The 18,789-nt window shown below is 47.3% G+C and overlaps 2 protein-coding genes across 8 annotated transcripts in view; one reads left to right on the plus strand and one right to left on the minus strand.

Moving 5' to 3' along the window:
• Positions 1-18,572, plus strand: part of Dnase1 (deoxyribonuclease 1) — a 24,647-nt gene extending 6,075 nt beyond the window's left edge. The window contains exons 2-13 of one of the 7 annotated variants that reach the window (XM_029570156.1): positions 7,026-7,419; positions 12,835-12,978; positions 14,124-14,310; positions 15,656-15,714; positions 15,918-16,065; positions 16,369-16,457; positions 16,585-16,668; positions 17,076-17,191; positions 17,524-17,636; positions 17,713-17,867; positions 18,100-18,196; positions 18,359-18,572. In XM_029570156.1, coding sequence (XP_029426016.1) covers positions 15,919-16,065; positions 16,369-16,457; positions 16,585-16,668; positions 17,076-17,191; positions 17,524-17,636; positions 17,713-17,867; positions 18,100-18,196; positions 18,359-18,412 — 855 coding nt within the window. In that variant the 5' untranslated portion in view covers positions 7,026-7,419; positions 12,835-12,978; positions 14,124-14,310; positions 15,656-15,714; position 15,918 and the 3' untranslated portion in view covers positions 18,413-18,572. Of the gene's footprint in view, positions 1-7,025; positions 7,420-12,834; positions 12,979-14,123; positions 14,311-15,655; positions 15,715-15,917; positions 16,066-16,368; positions 16,458-16,584; positions 16,669-17,075; positions 17,192-17,523; positions 17,637-17,712; positions 17,868-18,099 lie in introns of all 7 variants that reach the window. The other 6 variants (XM_008846171.3, XM_029570150.1, XM_029570159.1 and 3 more) reach the window with 6 other exon arrangements.
• The window catches only part of Trap1 (TNF receptor associated protein 1), a 39,815-nt gene continuing 39,547 nt past the window's right edge, over positions 18,522-18,789 (minus strand). Inside the window, exon 18 of the mRNA XM_008846154.2 lies at positions 18,522-18,759. Within this exon, the coding sequence (XP_008844376.1) occupies positions 18,658-18,759 (102 nt within the window). The 3' untranslated portion in view covers positions 18,522-18,657. The remainder of the gene's footprint in view (positions 18,760-18,789) is intronic.

The raw sequence follows: 18,789 nt of genomic DNA on the forward strand, positions 1-18,789 counted from the left end.
GTCATTCATCTTATTGGTGAGGCTTTCTCCTGTTGTTTCTCATTGGCTTACTGAGTGTTTCACTTCCTTCTTCATTTCAACCTGAGTATTCTTCAATATTTCTAACTCTTTTCTGTATTCATTCAGGAGTTTATCCCTATTTTCTTTCAGTTCTTTGATTTCTTTCTGTGTTCTTTATAGTCACTGAATTCTTTTATCATGTTTATAATTGTTCATTTGAGTTCCATGTCCTGTGTTATCTCTAGGGGGTTCTCATTGTACTCCTCTAGAGGACTGTTGGTACTTGGTGGGGATACATTATCTTGGTTTTTCATGTTATTTTTTCTCTGTGACTTTGACAAGTGTATTTCTTTTGTAGTTTCTGATTCTTGTGTGAGACTCAAGCCTTCCTTTGTTGAGTTTATGTCTGCTTCTTTTTGTAAACTTTACTGTGCCTTTGTGGTTTACTTGTTGGACATGAAAAGCTGGTTGGTCTAGGCTTCAGGTTCTCTCTTTTGATTTTAGTGTGGAGTGGCCAAATTGCTTTGTCTTCCTGCGCTCCCACAAAGGCCTAAGTGAGATGAGGATCAGATGCTCTCAGGCTTTCTCCTAAGGTCTGGATTCCTCCAGGAAAGATGATGGGGACTGCAGGTAGGGATTGGGTAGGTCTGGATGCAAAGGATCAGCAAGCAGTGGTGCCTCAGGGTAGGTGGGGGGAGAGGTTAGCCCCAGTGTCTGGGGTGCCAAGACAAGAAATGGGCCAGTACTGAGGCTAGGAACAGAGATACAGTGGGGGAGCTGGGAGGGTGAAAGAGGCTGGGGGAGTCAAGGCGGGTGGATGCGCTGGACTTACCCAGGAGAGGTGCTGGCACCAGGAAGCCAGAGGCTGTGAAGCCCAGGGAGACAGGGAGGTGAGGGTGTGACCAGGCCCAGAGGGCTCCTGGGGACCCAGAAAGGTGTTGGCACCAGGACGCCCAGAAGCTGTGCAGCCCAGGGAAGTAAAGGGAGGTGAGAAAATAATAAAATATTTTACGTGAATGAATGAATTTATTTATTTTAAGACAGTGTTTCACTGTGTAGCCCTGGAACTAACCATATATCACGTTTTTTTAGATTTGTCTGTTGATGGACATCTAGACTGATACTGTATCTTGGCTTTTGTGACTGGTGCTAGACTAAACGTGAACATGCAGCTATTTCTGTAGTATGTGAGCTTCTGGGGACTCTGTCTGCCTTCCATCTACCTATAGGAGCCCTGGGATCACACTTGTTTGTGCTATGTGTCTGGCTCTTCTGTGGGTTCAGAAGATTCAAATCCAGGTTCTCATGCTTGTGTGACAAGCCCTTTTACCCACTGAGCCATCCCCCAGCCTATGCAGAAGCTTTTTAATCTCATGCAATCCCACTTTCAGTTCTTGGTATTACTTCCTAGGCTGCTGGAGTCCTTTTCTGAAAGTCCTTTTCTAGTCCTAATATCTTGAAGTAGCTTTTCTCTGCCACTTTTCAAGTTTCAGCTCTTAAATTAAGATCTTTGATCCATTTTGAACTGATTTTTGTACAGAGTGAGAGGTAGGGATCTAGTTTCATTCTTCTACATCTAGGCACCCAGTTTTCCCAGCACCATTTGTTGAAGAGGCTCTTTTCTCTTGTGTGTTTTTTGCACCCTATGTGGAAACCAGGTGTCTGTAGCAGCATGGGTTATCTGAGTCTTCGATCCCATTGCTCTGCATGCCTATTTTTGTGCAGTACTGTGCTGGTGGTTGGTTGATGTTCCCTTTGTGGCTTTGCTATATAATTTGAAATCAGGCATTGTGATACCTTCAGCATTGCTCTTTCTGTGTAAGATTGCATTGACTATTCAGGGTCTCTTGTGCCTCTGTGTGAAATTTAGGATTGTTTTTCCTGTTTCTGTGAATGTCATTAAGATCTTAATGGGGATTGCATTGAATCTATAGATCATGTTCAGTAATAGAGCCTTCACAATAGTGGTTCTGCTGATCTGTTAGCATGGGCAGGTTTTCCATCTAGTGTCTTCAATTTCATTGGTGTTTAAAAGAAGTTTTCATTATAGAGTTCTTTCAGCCTCTTAGTTTATTTTGCCTCAGTTTATTCCTAGGCATTTTATTTTTTGAGGCTATTGTGAATGAGATTATTTTCCTGATTTCTTTCTCAGCATGTTTGTTATTGGTATATAGAAAAGTTACTGGTTGCTGGGCATGGTGGGGCCCACTTTGAATCCTAACACAAAGGAGACAGGCAGGCAGAACTCTTAGTCCAAGGCTGGCCTGGTCTACAAAGTGAGTTCCAGGCCAGCTGGGGCTACAGGGAGATCCTGTCTCAAAAAGACCCCCCAAAAAGTTATTCTTTTTTGCATTTACAGATCTAAGAGTTTTGGTGGAGTATTTAAGGTTTTTGTTTTGTTTTGTTTTTTTGTTTTTTTTTTTTTTGGAGACAAGGTCTCACTGTGTAGGTCAGATTGGCCTCAAACTCACCGAGATCTGCCTGCCTCTGCCTCCTGAGTGCTGGGATTACGACATGTGCCACTATTCCCAGCCTGAGTTTTTAGGGTCTTTTAAATATAAGATTATCTCATCTTGTACAAATAGAGGTAATTGACTTTTTTCTCTTTTGTATTTCATTTCTTTCTCTAGTGTTGTTGCTCCGGTTAAGAATTCAGCAATGGGCTGGAGAGATGGCTCCATACTTAAAAGCATTGGCTGCTCTTGCAGAGGACCTGGGTTCAGTTTTCAGCACTCACCCACATGATGGGTCACAACTGTCTGAAACTTCAATTCCAGGAGATCTAACACCTTTTTCTGGCCTCAGAAGAAATACTTCAGGTTTTCTCCATTTAGTATAATGTTGGCTGTAGGCTTGATTCTTCAACTAAGACAGTAGAATAAATGGTTTATTAAATGTATTTCTTACTCAGTGATAACTGAGAATATCGCTAGTCCAGGGCTGAGGTTTTGGTATGAGCAAGATGAGCCCCTCATGGGTAGTTTCAGGCAGGGATGCTGATGGAAGGTATAGCTCCACGGAAAGAAGCCAGATGGCAACATGCAGTCCAGCATCTCATGTCCACGTCCTTATTTCTGTTCCCATGGCCTCCATGGGTACACAGCCTAGTAGCTTCCTCAACCTATGCTGTCTTTCTCTTGTGCACATCTCGTTTGTCTCTTGTGTAGAGGCCTCTAAGCTGAGCTAAGGCCCAGGTGGAGCAGCTCTTGGAAGTTTCTCTGCTTGGGCTTTATTGACCTCAGGTCTGTGAGTTTGCAGTGTTCATTGTATTTCATAAAGTTTGCTTGCTATTTTTCCAGATGTATTTTGTTTTCTTTTTCTGGGGTTGCTAGTTATGTGCACATTAGGCTGTGTGATAGTGACTGACACTTTTTCTCTCTCTGCTTATTTGAGCGGTTTATATTGTTGTGTGTTTAGTTTCACTGCTCTTCTTTTTCCATGTTAATCCGATATTAATCCCGCCTGGCGTATTTTTCCCCCCCATTTCAGATACTGTTTTTCTTCTCTGTAGAAGTTCAGTTGGGGTCTTTATTCTTTCTGTTCCTCTTCATGCACCTCTACCTTCTTGACTGTATAGAACTTAGTTATAATAGCTAGCTATGTCTTTGTTTGATAGTTCCTTTAGCTCTCATTTCTTGATCAGTTTTTATTTAAAAAAAATGGTTTATGGTTCCAGGTCATGTTTCCTGTGTCTGCAAGTCTATAATAACAATTGTTGGTTTGCTGCCTCTCAGCTCTGAATGCCTACCATGATGCCCACTGGGGACATGAGACTTTGTCCCTTGCTGGTGCTAATCTTTGTCAGTGGATGGTGCTCCGGGAGAAAGGGCTTCTTTTGGTTTCATGTGCTTTATTAGAACTATTCTCTGATTCAGACTGGTGTGTGGGACACAGGTTGTCTTAGGCAAGTTTCATATAACTTTCATATATATGTTATATGTTATATATATATATATACTTCCTGGTGAGTTTGGTATTTCAGAAACCCTGAGCCTAGTGTGTGAGAACCAGCCTATAAAGGTGGAAGAGGCTGTGAGACCAAAGAAAGAGGCAGATGGATTCAGGATTACACAGACTCCAATTTGTTTATTAATGTATTATTCTATTTTTATGTATTTAAAAATTTTTTGAGAGAGCATCTAGCTATTCCGACTGGCTTCAAACTTGTGATAGTCCTTCTACCTCTCAGCCTCTTGAATGCTGGGATTACAGGTGTGCATTACCACATCCAGCTTACAAAGTGCAATTTATTAAGGACTTTAGGTAGAAGTGTGTCTTGGACATGGCAAGATAGGTTATCTGCATCCCTCAAAGCAGGAAGAGGGCACACCTATGCTAGATGAGAAAGATGGCTGCAGCCACCTGACACTGGGTTTTCTCAAAAACTATCGACAAGCTCAGGTATGGTGGTGTACACCTTTAATCCCAGCACACAGGAGGCAGAGGCAGGCAGATCTCTGTGGATTTGAGGCCAGCCTGGTTTACATAGCTAGAGTTGTAGGCCAGCCAGAGCTATAAAGTGAGACCCTCTCTCTCTCTCTCCCCCAAAAACGTCAATTAAGAAACAGTCAGGGGCCAGCCAGATAGCCCAGGAGGTAAAGGCACTTGCAGGCAAGCTTGATAGCTTGAGTTTGATCCCTGGGACCCACGTGGTGAAAGGAGAGAATCAACTCTTAAAAGTTGTCCTCTGACCTTCTCATATGTGTCCCTGCACTCAACATACGCATCATACACAAAATAATAAAGAAAATGAAAATGAAAATGAAAAACAGTCTTGGTGTCAATGGCCAGCAGTCTTAACACCCTTGTTAATCTTGTAGTGGGTAGATTAGGGACAGGGTCACCTGCTGGTCATGATGCCTGTTACAGCCAAGATGGCTATAGTCATGTCAAGTTGTATTCCTACAAGCAAACCCCTCCCTCCACACACACACATATCAGCTATATCTTTGCCTTCCCAGCGCTCCTAAAACAGCCTTCTGGCTGATTTTGTGAACACTCTCACAAATAGTTCTTGGCCCCCAGCCATCGCCTAGGACAGCCAAAGAACATCAACATCCATTTGGGGGTTATGACCACACCCTCTCCCAGATCTGAATCTTCCCTTGGCATCTGTCTATCCTAGAATGTTCTGTGGTATTCTCTTTTGTTCCCTCTTAACTAATTCCCTGTTAATATTTTAGAGCCTTCTATATGAGACTTCCTTTGTTTAAAACACTATGTGTTTTCTGTCTTGATTGGCCCCTCACTGATGACCTGTCTTTTTGTTGTTAGATATGAATCTAAAATTGTTGACTGTGGGGGGCTGGAGAGATGGCTTAGCAGTTAAATAAAATTGTTGGCTGAGGAATTTTTGTTGTTTTGGGGGTTGTCTTTTGTTTATTTGGAGGAGAGTAAGGTGAGGTGGTATGGGTGTGTGGTTTTTGTTAATTTATTTTTATGTGTATGAGTGTTTTGCCTACATGTATGTGTACCTGTGCGTATAATGCCTGTGGAAACCAGAAGAAGGTGTTGCATCCTCTAGAACTGGAGCTGTGAATGACTGTTAGCCACCATGATCTGAAGCCAGGTCCTCCGCAAGAGCACCCAGAGCTCTTAACTGGTGAACCAGCTCTTCAGCTCATGTTTTTTTTTGTTTGATTGTTTTTTGAGACAGGGTCTCCCTGTGGCCCTAGCTGGCCTAGAATTTGCTATATACACTAGGCTGGTGTTGATCTCACAGAGATCTACCTGCCTCTGCCTCCTGAATGCTGGATTTTAAAAATGTGCACAAGCACACCCAGCTAGCTGGCAGATGAATTTTGTTGCATTTTGGTTGGTCTGGTAAAATTCCTTGGAATCAGTTGGTCTTTAGTGGCTTGTTTTTAAGCTTTGGCTAAGTTGGTCCAGAGCTTGCAGTTAATTTAGCCTTATTACTAAAGATGATGCCCCTCCAAGGATTCTACTTAATTCCTGTGAGATAGTAAGGTGGGTGGGTGGGTGGCTTGTGGGTATCCAAAGTGTTCCCATCCTGATATGAACTCTGGAGACTGTTCCATCTGTTGCTACTTTTTTTTTTTTTTGTCAATTTTTTCTTTTTTTTGATATTTTCCTCTGTCTCATGTGGTTTCACAAGCATGGGTCATTCCTAGCTGTAGGCCAAGGAACCCTCTGCAGACCCTGGAGCTGTCCTCTCCAACATTCTACCCCATAAATTTTTGCCACTTCAGCATCTTGAGCCCTGTCTTCTGAACTTGAGAGTCCCCTGCTGCTATACTGCAGTCTGGAACCTCCTCCCAGCCAGAGCCAGTGAGGTTATAGGCTCACTGACCAGTCAGTTCCCTTCACTCATGATCTCTGTCCTCATTCTGTTGTTCAGTAGCTGACAACTGCTGTATTTGTCTGTATCTGTGCTGTTTAGTTACTCAGGGTCCCTCTCTTTTTTAAAATTTTTATTTTTTAATTTAAATTTTTTATTATTTTATTTTATGTGTATGAGTGTATTGCCTGCATGTAGGTAAGTGCACCGGTGTCATGCAATGCCTGTGGAGGACAGAAGAGACTGGCGAATCCCCTGGAACTGGAGTTATGGACAGTTGTTAGCTGCCATGTGGGTGCTGGGATTTGATCCTGGGTCTTCTGCAAGAACAGTCCGTGTTCTTAACCCCTAAGCCATCTCTCCAGCCCCTAAATTTTTATTTTTTTAATATTTTACTTTTTAAAATTTTGTGTGTATGAGTAGATTCCCTGCATGTATGTAAGTGCACCTGTGTTGTGCAATGCCCACAGAGGTCAGAAGAGACCCTTGGTACTGGAGTTAAGGATGGTTGTTAACTGCCATGTGGGTCCTGGGTATCGATCCTGGGTCCTCTGCAAGAGCAGCCAGTGCTCTTAACTGCTGAGCCATCTCTCCAGCCCTCAGGGTCCCTCTTGAATGCATATGCAAACAGAATAAATGAACAAACCCTGGGATGAAACTCAAAAGCAGGTGGTGCTTGCTGACTGGATTGATCCTATTAGTCCTCCCTTTCTTCTTTCATACCCAGCCACCATGTAAATGGGAATAGCAAGATGTCTACGCAGTGGTGGTGGCCTCCCCAGCAAGCTCAAGTTTCCTGTTGCTATGTCATTGGTGAGCTGAGGTGCCTCTGGAGGTCAATGCCTCCTCCCAGGAAGCCAAGCAAGGGAAGGAGCTGATCCCAGGAGCTCTGGAAACAGAGCCACAGCCTTCCTCAGTGGTCCCACAGGTCTGATAAGTTCATATGTTTCACCGACTTTGACTTTAGGTTAGCCAGAAGACAAAGCTGGACTCACCCTGACTCCCAGGTACTGTTACCATTCCTGCTCAAGCTGGGGGAGAAGTGCTGACCCCAGGCAGGCAGCCATGCTTCCTTCCACACGAGCCACAAAGAAGGGAACCTAGAAGGCTACTGTTGCAAGGTGAGTGGACATGGGTACACAGTGGGGACATGGGAGAACTGATGCTACTCCCCGAGCTGTGTGACTTGAGGCTGATGCCTGGCAGGTGCCTTTCCCATCGTCCTGGGGTGCCTTCCTGTTCCATAGTAGGAATCTTTGCTTTAACCCCACTTGCCCCACACACAGTGGTGTCCAGACCGGTGTCTGGAACATGGCAGTCAGGCTTTGTCTGCCCACATGCAGGGCCCAGCACAGGTAGACCCTCAAGGAACACTTCACTGATGGTGGGGAGTTGGGATGGTTCCCTCTTGCAAGCCTCAGGAGATGAACATCCAGAGGCCATGGTGGTTTTTCCTAGTGAAATGCTGAATTTCTCCATGTTTTCTGTGCATGTCCCTACCCCAGAGAAGAGAGCGATTAAGAGAACATGGTAGCTCATGGGGATTGGGGGTGGGAGAAGAGCTTGGGGACCATGGTCTCCCCACACCTGAGGCAGAACTACCTGATGCTGGGGCCACATTGCTTTATCATCCTTGCCTAGAAGACAGCAGGTGAGTAAAGAGTGGAGGCCATAGGGCGAGGGCCGCTCCTCCCGGGGAAGAGTGGATGGGGGTATACAAAAGGTGGCATCGTGTTGGCCTGAGGATTTGTGGTTAGAGCTGTGGTTACCACTGTGGCATGGTACTGCACTGTCAGCACTCCCATTGGTTCCAGGGCTACTGACCAGTGCAAGACTCCTGCTCAGCTTGGGTGTGGGACGCCACCTTTTCTGTGTGGAGAAGGGCACATGGCTCCACACCAGAGCTGTTGCTCTGTAGTTCTCAGGCTTTTGCCTGCGCCACCATGTTGGGTGTGTGTGCTGGTGCTGACTTCTCTGCTTTCTAGAAGCACCTTTATCTGAGCAGTGCTCCAAAGGTCTCCTCTGGTCACAGACTGCCGTCCCTCCTTATAGCTGTGTTTTGGAGTTCCTGTCACCCTGGGTAACTGCTGCCCACCCAGATTGGGGGTTTGGAGTCTTAAGAACAAAGGACTGAGTTGGCTTGCCTGGTGCCATATGCTGGTGCCATTGTCTATGCCAGAGCACTGTTGTTTTGCATAGGGAAGGACCTCTGCCCTTTCCTTTTCCCAGCTGGTTCTTGGTGAGCAGCTACTGTGAGTGCTCCAGGTGCTCTGCCTGTGCTTCAGCTCCTGTGGGGCTCACCCTCTGAGGATGAGCCTGGTTCCAAATATATCTCAAATGCCATTAGTGGCAAGATAGAAGGAGTGGGACAGAACATGCAGTGTGAATTGATGGTATCAATGGTAAAATGAGCACCTGGATTCCTACTGCATGCCAGGAGTAGAGCTTTGGAAACTCACTCTCTACTGTGCTTGTGGGCTCAGGTGACAAGGGCACTGACCTCTGCAGCATTTTTTCTACAAGCTTCTTTCCATTCACATTTCTCCTAAAAGCAAAGTACAGAAAGATGACTGCAGCAGCAAGGGGGGGTGGGGGGAGAAGAGGGGGAAGGCCATTGCAGGGCCTGCCTGGGTGTGCCACTGGCCTCACCTGCTGTGTAGTTGAATGCCAACCGTTCCACCGGTGCTCTGGGCTCAGCATGACTGGCCAAGCACATCTGTGCAGCTGCTGTGGGACTCGGCAACTTGGGTGCTGTTGTTCTGAGGAATTTTCCACCCTGTGTTAATGCCTTCTTTATAGTGAGTAGGGCTGGTGAGCCCAGCCTAGTGGGTCGAGGGCCAAGGGCAGCTCACTGAGCTGAGGGATACCTTGTGACTTGCTCTGGTAATAAAACAATGTCATGGCAAAGACATGGGCCTCTGCCTTTATCCCCCTGGGCTCTCTGTCTGTGGAGCCAGTACACATGCCGCCTCAGTAGTTCCCAGTGGCCAAAGAAAGGCAGCCATTTGGTTGTAGCAGCTACCAGGCCTCTGGGAGTTTCTGGCCAGTGCCAGCCAAGTGCCCTGTGCAGGAGCCACTTTGCTTGGGTGCCCTAATTGTCCTCTGCGGGGTTTCTCTGGAGGGTCCATAGAGGAAGGATGCTCTCCCAAGTAGGCCACGAGAAGGGCAGCTCAGGGAAGAGCAGAGTGGGTGAGCTTGTACTCAGCTGCCCCAGCAGCTTCTGTGGCACATACTGTTTGTACAGTGGACTCTGGGCACCAGAGACTTCCAGGACAGGAGAGACATGGTCTCTGCCTTAGGAAGCTTGTATTCCCGAAAAGCTTACCAGAAACAAGTACAAGAAAAGGACATTAGTGAGCACTTTAAAACAAATAGGCAACAGGGGCTGGAGAGATGGCTCAGTGGTTAAGAACACTGGCTGTTCTTGTAGAAGAGCTGGGTTTGAATCCCAGCACCAACATGGCAGGTAACAACTAACTGTAACTTCAGTTCTAGGGGATCCAATAGCCTCTTCTGTCCTCCACGGGCATTGCATGACATGGGTGCACTTACACACATGCAGGCAATACATGCATACACATAAAATAAAAATAACTAAAAAATTGGAAAAAAACAAAAAAAGGTAACAACATCCATAAGAAATAAGAGTGGGGCCATGTTGGGGGTAGGTGCTGTGGGAGAGTGGAGCTTCTCTGGAAGAGGTGGGATTCAAGCCTAAACTGGAATGACAAGAGGGCCCAGCTCTCTAGGTGGAGCCGAAGCTTTGAGCTAGAATCCCATAGGTCACGGTAAACATTAGATTTCACGCTGAGGACAATGAGAACCTGGTGACAGATTTTAAGCAGGGGAATAGCATGGTCAGTGATCTGATTACAAATATGCTCGATGTTCTTGGAGGCCTGGGATTGTGGGGACAAAGTCCTCAAAGCAGGGAGGTCATGGAGAGGCAGTGTTAACAGGGTCAGTGTGGTGACTGCAGTCAGGGAGAAGTAGAGATTCTGGGTGTATCTGAGATGGCTAAAGGAGAGCAGGGACCTAGGATGCTCTCAGGAGTCTGAGTGTCTGGATAGTTGGGCCACAGTGATGGGCAGAGAAAGCAGGAGTGGTCCATTATGACTGGCAGGTTAGGATGCCCATCAGAGGTTGAAGTGGAGGTGTTCCTAGTATAGCAAAGTCTGGAATAAGGTGTCTGACTTAGGGGAGCCCTCAGAGTGTCTCCTGAGGTAAAAACTACCTCTGGCCCAAGGACCCTATGAGCCCTGACAGCCACTGATTAGTCCCCCTTCCCCACTGTCCACATGGCAGCCTGCCACTAGTCCCTATCCTCAGACACCTACATTCTCCCACCTCCACTCAGAACCAGCCTGATCATTACTCACCTGAGTGGGCCTTGTACCTCACCCCACCCAAGGAGCTTTCTGAGATGCAAATCTCAGGGTTAAATTAGCTTTGAATTTTCATTTTCCAGTTTATTTTTATTTATTTATTTAGTCTTTTTGAGACAGGGTCTCCTTGCAACCCCAGCTGGCCTGGAACTCAGTATATAGACCAAGATAGCCTCAATTTCAGAGATCCCCTTGCCTCTGTCTCCTGAGGGATTAAAGCCGTGGGCCACCAGGCCCAGCTCTAGTTTAATTTTGGATGCTACACTGTACCTGCTTGTTTGAACTGGTGTGTGTTGGTGGCCCAGGAACAGATTCACATTGCCCTGACTGGTATAATTTATTTTGAACACAAGAAGGACTTAAATCTGAAACTACCTGATTACATTGTATGTGTGCATGTGTAACCTGCAACCTTGAACATGCTAAATAGATATTCTATCACTGAGCTATATCCCCAGCTTTTAAACATTAAAAAAGATTTATTTTGAGACAGGAGCCAATAAGATGCCCAGGCTGACATTTAACTCACACTGTAGCCCAAGCTGGCTTGGAATTTGCTATGCCCCTGTGTCAGCCTCCTGAGTAGCAGGTGTTAAAGGCCTGTACCACCAGGAATAGCACTTGATTATTGATCAGTTTGTTAAATGTTTTTAAGGTCAACACTGGCTGTGGCACACACCTTTAATCCCAGCACAAAGGCAGAGGCAGGTGGATCTCTGTGAGTTCCAGGCCATCTGGGCTACAGGGAGACCCTGTCTCAAAAAGACCAAAAAAAAAAAAAAAAAAAAAAAAAAAGTTGATAAGATCAAAAGATTACTGTTGTACAGGCGTCAATAAAGCCCAGCATTGCATTTGTTGATATATGTTTAGTTTCTTTTTACACTATAAAATTCTATCTCTGTTCTCTTCTTCCTTGAAATTTATTGATGATTCTGTCCTTGGCCAGTGCTATTTCCTAGTCAGCCTGAGCTGTGTATCCCATTGTGGTGCTGCTGACTCCTCTGTCTCCCCTATTTGCTGTAGGTTAGTATTTGATCTAGGTGCAGGTGTGACCAACCTGCAGCCCATGAGTTGTATATATCCCAGGATAGCTATGAAGATGCCCAACACATCTGTAGACCGTGTCATGTCATAATGTCAAAATGTTGGACACTCCAATAGATGCTTGATCAGATTCAAGGATGTTTGGGCCAGAATCATTTCTGCATGCCAGTGTATTCTTCAATAAGGAAGCACAGAGCCCTGACTCACTGTCTTCTGACCATAGGCCTGGGGACTACAGAACTTGGGCTCAAAGTTCTACTCCCTCCTGGGTCTCTTATCTGCTGGGAGCCTTATCCCCATAGATAATGGTAGTCAGTGTGTCATTTACCCAAGAGAAAGGTAGGGTAACTTCTGACTCTTGGACTTTGCCATTTTGGAGAAGGTTAGTTCCCTAGCATCCCTCAGATGTTTTAGTTTCTCCTAATTATTTTTTAATTTAATTTTTTTTGTCTTTTTGAGACAGGGTGTCCCTGTAGCCCCAGCTGGCCTGGAACTTGCTATGTAGACCAGGCTGGCCTCAAACTCAGAGATCCACCTGTCTCTGCCTCCCAAGTGCTAGAATTAAAGGTGTGTGCCACCACGCCTGGCTCCCCAATTATTTATTAATAGTATTTATTATGTGTACACACACAGGTCAGAGGACGGCTTTTAGGAGTTGGTTCTCTTCCATCTTTCATAGGTCACAGTGCATAAGAGGATTTTTCCCATATCCTTTGACTTGGCTCATACTTGAATAAACCATTGTTATTTGCCGTTTCCCCTTTGGATCTGTGGCAAGAATAATTTAAAAGATGCTACAGATCCTCAGGGTTGGTTAGGACAGCCTGATCTGTAAAAGTGGCCAGCCTGCCTCATGACCACTGGCCCACATGTATTTCCTTGTTGATCTAAGAGCTCTAGAAGTGCTGAGCTTCTTCTACTTTCCCTGATGCCCATTCCTCTATCTTCAAAGTGGGGGTCAACATGGAAGTAGTGCACCCCTGCCTGCTCATTGATGTTGGGTTTGTCCCACTAGGGCCAATAAAATGTGGGCAGAAGAGACGGCACATAGGTAAGATAGCATATTTACCCAGTGGCGCTTCACTTTCCACCTTTTTTTTCTGCCAGCCTAGCCCCAGAATGAGGACCAGCAACAGATTTCCTACTTGGTCCACAGACCTACCTATGAAAGAGAAAATGTGTACTATTGTGCAGTACTGATGAGTTTTGAGGCTGCTCATTACACAGCTGCAGCTGACACAGGAGAGAAAGGTAAGAGTGATGGCTGTGTGACATCCCAGAGGGCTTCTCTCCTCAGGGATAGGGGACTTTTAAAAGGGCCAGTGCCTCTTCTGTAGACTAGTGTCCATGACCTTCAAACCTGAGGAGGCAGTGAAGGTCTTACCCCATGGATGGCTGAGGATACAGTTATGAGCCCAGATAGCTCCCAAGTCCCTGACCCCAACCCAGGTGCCACCCAAGCTGAGCTGCTCTCAGGGAGCCCTGCTGTGGGGGCTTACCACATGCATTGAGTGTCTAGGACTCAACTGCTGAACAAGGCCTAAGTCCCGACCTTTCTACTGGCTGCAGAAAGAAGGGTAGGGATACCTGGGCACTCCTAGGAACTGGGAGGAGATGGCAGGCCAGTCCCCCTAGCCACCATGTACTCAATTAGTGGGGCCAGGCCCTGCACCGAGAACCAAAACTTTCAGCTGTAATTTGTGCTCAGAAGTCCAGCTGGAGCCTAAACCAGGCTACCTTTCTGTGGACAGTGGGTGCCTTCCCTAGGAAGGTTCTCATTTCCACCATCAGTCTTGCCTAGCAACTAGGGCAGAAAAATGATAGTCGGGGCTGAGCCACCAGGTACCTCTCCTGCTTTAGCAGCCTTGCTGGGTGTATGGGATCTGAACATTAGTTAACACACTTGAGTGTCCCAGCCTGGGATTGAAAACCAAAGCATGGGCACTTACGTCTTTGAAAAGACTTGTGATGGGGCTGGGGATGTAGCTCAGTAGATAGAGTGGTTGCCTAGCATGCATGAAACCCAGTTCTCCAGTTCTGTATAACTTGGGCATGGTAGTGCATGCCTGTAAATCCCAGCATAGCATCCTAACATGTGGAAGATGCATGAGTATCGAAGTCCAAGGAGGGAGGAGGGGAGAGAGGGTGGGAGAGAGACTTGTGATGGGGCTTTATCCATCAGCTCATCGTGGGAGTGATTCTCTGAGACTTGGCTACGTGAGACACAGGTGCAGGACACTGACCTCCTGGAAGGTGGTTTTATCTTTGTACTCTTATTATGTTAATCCCTACTGGGCCTGCATGCCAGACTTCCTGGTCAGTTAGCCAGATCTACTGAAATGTCCTGACTTTGAATTTAGCCCCTTTCTGACTTCCTGTCCTCTGGCCTTCTGCAGCTCCCCACTCTAAGGTCCTGCCTCTGCATCAGCCTAGCTGTACAAACTTCCTTCTTAAAGAAGATTCAAGCCCTGTCACATGGCAGTGCCATCCTTGGAGATCCAACACAGCTCCTCCTGCGTAGAGCTGCCTTGGATGGAGGGCTGAATATTGGCACTCTAAAAGATACCCGCATCCTAATCTCTGGTAAAAGGCAACTTTGTGGGAGCTGGGGAGATGACTCAGCAGGCAAAGTGCTTGCAGCACAAGTGTGAGGACTTGAGTTCAGATCCCCAGCATCCATGTAAAAAGCTTAGTAGGGCAGCACACACTTGTAATCCCAGTGCTGGGAGGCACAGAGGGAAATCCTGGGAGCTTGCTAACCAGCCAGTCTAGCCAATTTGTGAGCCCCCAAGGTTCAGTGGGAGACTATCTTAAAGAATAAGGTGGAGAGTGCATTAATTAGAATTGACACATCAAAGGTCACATATATCAGAGATGGAGATTAGAGCAGTAGTCATAAGCCAAGGATTGACAGGACCTACCAGAGGCTGCAGGGACATGGATTCTTCCCGAGAGTGGAATGTGCACGGCTTTGCAGACACCTGGGTTTTGGACCTGTTGCTCACAGAATGACGACAGCCCATTTTCATGGTTTGTGATAATATGTCACAGCAGCCCCAGGGAATGAACACAAAGGCAATGAACACAAAACAAAAATGATGGCAAGGCCTGGCTCTGAGCTGTACTGTTTTTGTACCCAGGCAATTGGGGTTACCCTGGGCTTCTTGTTCCCCTCTCCTCCTAAAGGTTCTCCATTGCCTGGCCTTACAGTCCCCACTTTTGTCCACAGCCCAGCAACCCCAGTATTTCCCATCCAGAATCCCTGGTGTCTTGGCTGACTTGGATGGTGAGAGGGTCCCAAGCCACAGAGTAGCCATGACGTCTGGCTGCTGGGGCTCCCTGTGCAACTTGCTACCTAGTATATGGATTTGGCCTCCAAAATGACCTTAAGGCCAGATCAAAGATAATCAGATGAGCTAGTGCAACCAGCTTTGCCTCCAGCACACATACTGCCCATCCCTGATGGGGAGGACACAAGATGGGCAAAGGACACCATTTGACATTTTATAACCGTGCATAAACATTATCAGATGCTGTTTTTACAGCAGCAAGGAGCCTGTGTCTGTTGAAGTCAGCACATGCCAGCAGCCCGCCCACAACCACAGTGGGATGGTGACATAGGCAGCACAATCCTGTGTTCTAAGGTGAAGAGTGCGGTCCATGCCCCAGGGGAGGTCACAGCTACCTGAACCTTTAAAAACTGGTCAAGCAAGGCAGAATGGCATTGCCTCTGTGGTGACCTGGAGTCGCAACAGCTCTACAAGACCAATTTTTAAAAGGAAAAAATTAGTATCAAATATTTCTAGTCTTTTGATAGAATTCTCATTCTCACTCTCAAGTGAGTGCTAGGCTCTGTCACTTGTGTAGTGTGTCCCTGGTTCATTGGCCAGTCCCAGAGCAGGGAAGGCATACCTCATTTTACCAACAGAGCTGGGCTGTTCTGGCAAGTAGTCTCCAGTGATCATTGCTCCCAGGACCTGCTTTCAGGTGAGTGAGGGAACTCAGTCCTTTCTGTGGTTTCTGGTCCCTCTGGATGTACAGGGAAATGACTGAGGGTTTCTCAGCCAGTGTTCTAGCATAACAGGATGTCTTTAATCTTAGCTCCTGCCAAGCTGGACTAAGGAGGCTAGGATGAGGATGGCAGGGGTGATGTCTTACTGTTTGTGTTCTGACCATTCATAATCTTGCAGGATGAGAGGCACAAAGCTGATGGGGATGTTGTTCACCCTGGCCAGCTTACTGCAGCTAGCTGTGACCCTGAAAATTGCAGCCTTTAACATCCGAACTTTTGGAGAGACCAAGATGTCCAATGCCACCCTCTCCAGCTACATCGTGCAAGTAAGCCCAGGGGTGGGATGAAATGGGGATGTAGCTGGCCCCAGCGGCCACAGAAGACACTGGGCCTTAGACCTCATCAGTATCTGGGTAGGCATCAGGGTTGTGTCTGTCAGCCTAGGGTGCAGGTCATGCTGGCAAGAATCTAGCATGAGCGTAAGGCTGCAGGCAGAACTATGCTCCAAGGAGCTGCAGCTCTGGCCCTCTGGGGGCCCTGGAAGTTGACCGGGCCCGATGCCCTTGGCTGCTGGTGGCAGGAGTGTCCACCCAGCCCACCCTGCTCAGCCAATGTGGTCCTGCCCCCAGATCCTGAGTCGCTATGACATTGCCCTCGTCCAGGAGGTCAGAGACAGCCACTTGGTGGTCGTGGGGAAGCTGTTGGATGAACTCAATCGGTGGGTGACAGTGCTGAGTTTCTGGGGGAGGTAACACCTTCATTCATACACAGGGATGAAGTCTCATTGTCTGTAGCCTCAAAGTCCTGTTTGTAGTCACAATGGACCTTTGATTTCCTCCATCCAGAGTCAAACCGGATACCTACCACTATGTGGTTAGTGAGCCTTTGGGCCGTAACACCTACAAGGAACGGTATCTCTTTGTGTACAGGTAAAATCCTGAGCTGTTACAGCCTGAGACTGTAAGGACTGGCATGTGGGGTAGATGCCGAGTCTGGACCACAGAGGTTGAGGGTGCTCAAGAGAGCCTAGGGTGGCCCTTCTTCACTTGAGAGGACCTTCAGAGTGATAGCAATGTATACCACACAAGGCTGTGAAGTGAGGTTCAAGCTAGGTGGACAGTATGGGCAGCTACTCCCAGATGCACCTTATGACTTACAGAGCCAGGAAGGACTTGGTTTGAGCCTAGGTAGATACATGGTGAGGAAGCACAGACCTGACCTCTCCTGTTCCCAGGATAACAGGTTTCTAGGCGACAGGGTGGGAGGCCAGGACATGGACTGGAGAAAGCCACTGTCAGCCAGCCCCAAAGTTACCTCCTGCCCGGTGTTTCCTTAGACCTGACCAGGTGTCCGTACTGGACAGCTATTACTATGACGATGGCTGTGAGCCCTGTGGGAATGACACCTTCAGTCGAGAGCCAGCCATTGTCAAGTTCTTCTCGCCGTTCACAGGTGAGTGCTGCTGTGCCCTATTCTCAGCCCTGCCCAGGTCAAGATGGAGTCTTAGCTTGCTGCTTATATCCATACCTCTAAAAGCCTGTGGCATGGGTCCCCCAAACTCCCTCAGAAAGCTTGCTGTTCCCTCAGCCCCCAAGGCTGTGTTCCAGATTGATGATTGACAGTTGAGTTATAAGGAAAATGCCTACCCTCTGGGAGACTTATACATCCTTTATTTCTGCTCAGCAGCTGAGCCTAACTTGAGAGCTCCAGGGTACCCTCAGACCAACCATACTCCAGGAAGGTCTCTGGACACCAGGTCCTTAACATGTCTGCTATCTCCTCAGAGGTCAGGGAGTTTGCGATTGTACCCCTGCATGCAGCCCCCGCAGACGCTGTGACTGAGATTGATGCGCTCTATGATGTCTACCTGGATGTCCGAAAGAAGTGGGGCCTAGAGGTAAGGATGTCCTAGGGACAGTGGGCTCTAGTGGTCCCATTTGTCCCTTGGCCAACAGGCAGGTATTTCCTGGTAGGACATCATGTTGATGGGTGATTTCAATGCTGGCTGCAGCTATGTTACTTCCTCCCACTGGTCTTCCATCCGCCTGCGCACGAGCCCTGCATTCCAGTGGTTGATTCCTGACAGTGCTGACACCACTGTTAAATCTACCCACTGTGCCTATGACAGGTAAGCAGTCTGGACATGCAGAATCAATGATCAATCTTTCATATACTCACTCTCCTGATACTAGTTTTTGTTTTTGAAATCAGAATGGCTATAGCTTGGTGGGGTCTCATTTGGGCTGCTGATTCCAGCTAGTCCCAGGTCCCTTCATACATCTGGGTGGAGCAAGTTTGGAGCCATGGGCCAGGAAACCATTTATCAAAGAGACAAGAGGCTTCTCTCTGATGTCTTGCAGGATTGTGGTTGCTGGAGCTCTGCTCCAGGGTGCTGCTGTTCCCAACTCGGCTGCTCCTTTTGACTTCCAAGCAGCATATAGACTCTCCAGCCAGCTGGTAGGTGCCTGTCATGTGATTTAGCTCAGACGAGGTCAGGACACAGCTCAGTAAGAGCTGACCTGGGTGATTTTAGGTTTCAAGTAAGGCTCCCGCCACCTGTTCATCATCTTCTCTGGTATGGAAGAGCCAGCTCTGATCCCATGCCCTTCCTCTCTACAGGCTGAAGCCATCAGTGATCACTACCCAGTAGAGGTGACACTCAAGAAAACATGATGCATGGAGCAATACAGCCACATTGCTTCTGTTAAGAGCCCCACCAAGCAGCCAGCTGTATGGTGCTGCAGGATCCTACCCTATGAGAGCTTGTACAGACTGTACCACATGGATTAAAGACTGTTTAATTGAGGTAAATAAAGCTCAGAAGGTGGTGGTACATTCTGGTATCCAGACCTTTCTTCCCAGGCAGAGGCATTTATCACCTGAGAAGACCTGTTGTACACTAGGTGTCTTGGCTGTTGTCAGTGTTTCTCCAGGGCCTTGACTAGAAGGTCGTTCAGGCGGCCTACCATGGGCCGGGGGTCATCAACGAGACCTGCTGCTATCATGGCGTTCTCATAGATCTGAAGTAGAGGGGTAAGAATTGCGTTAAT

The sequence above is a fragment of the Nannospalax galili genome, unplaced genomic scaffold (genome assembly GCF_000622305.1).
Source record: "Nannospalax galili isolate Female #2095 unplaced genomic scaffold, S.galili_v1.0 scaffold471, whole genome shotgun sequence".
In the NCBI taxonomy this organism is placed as follows: Eukaryota; Metazoa; Chordata; class Mammalia; order Rodentia; family Spalacidae; genus Nannospalax; species Nannospalax galili.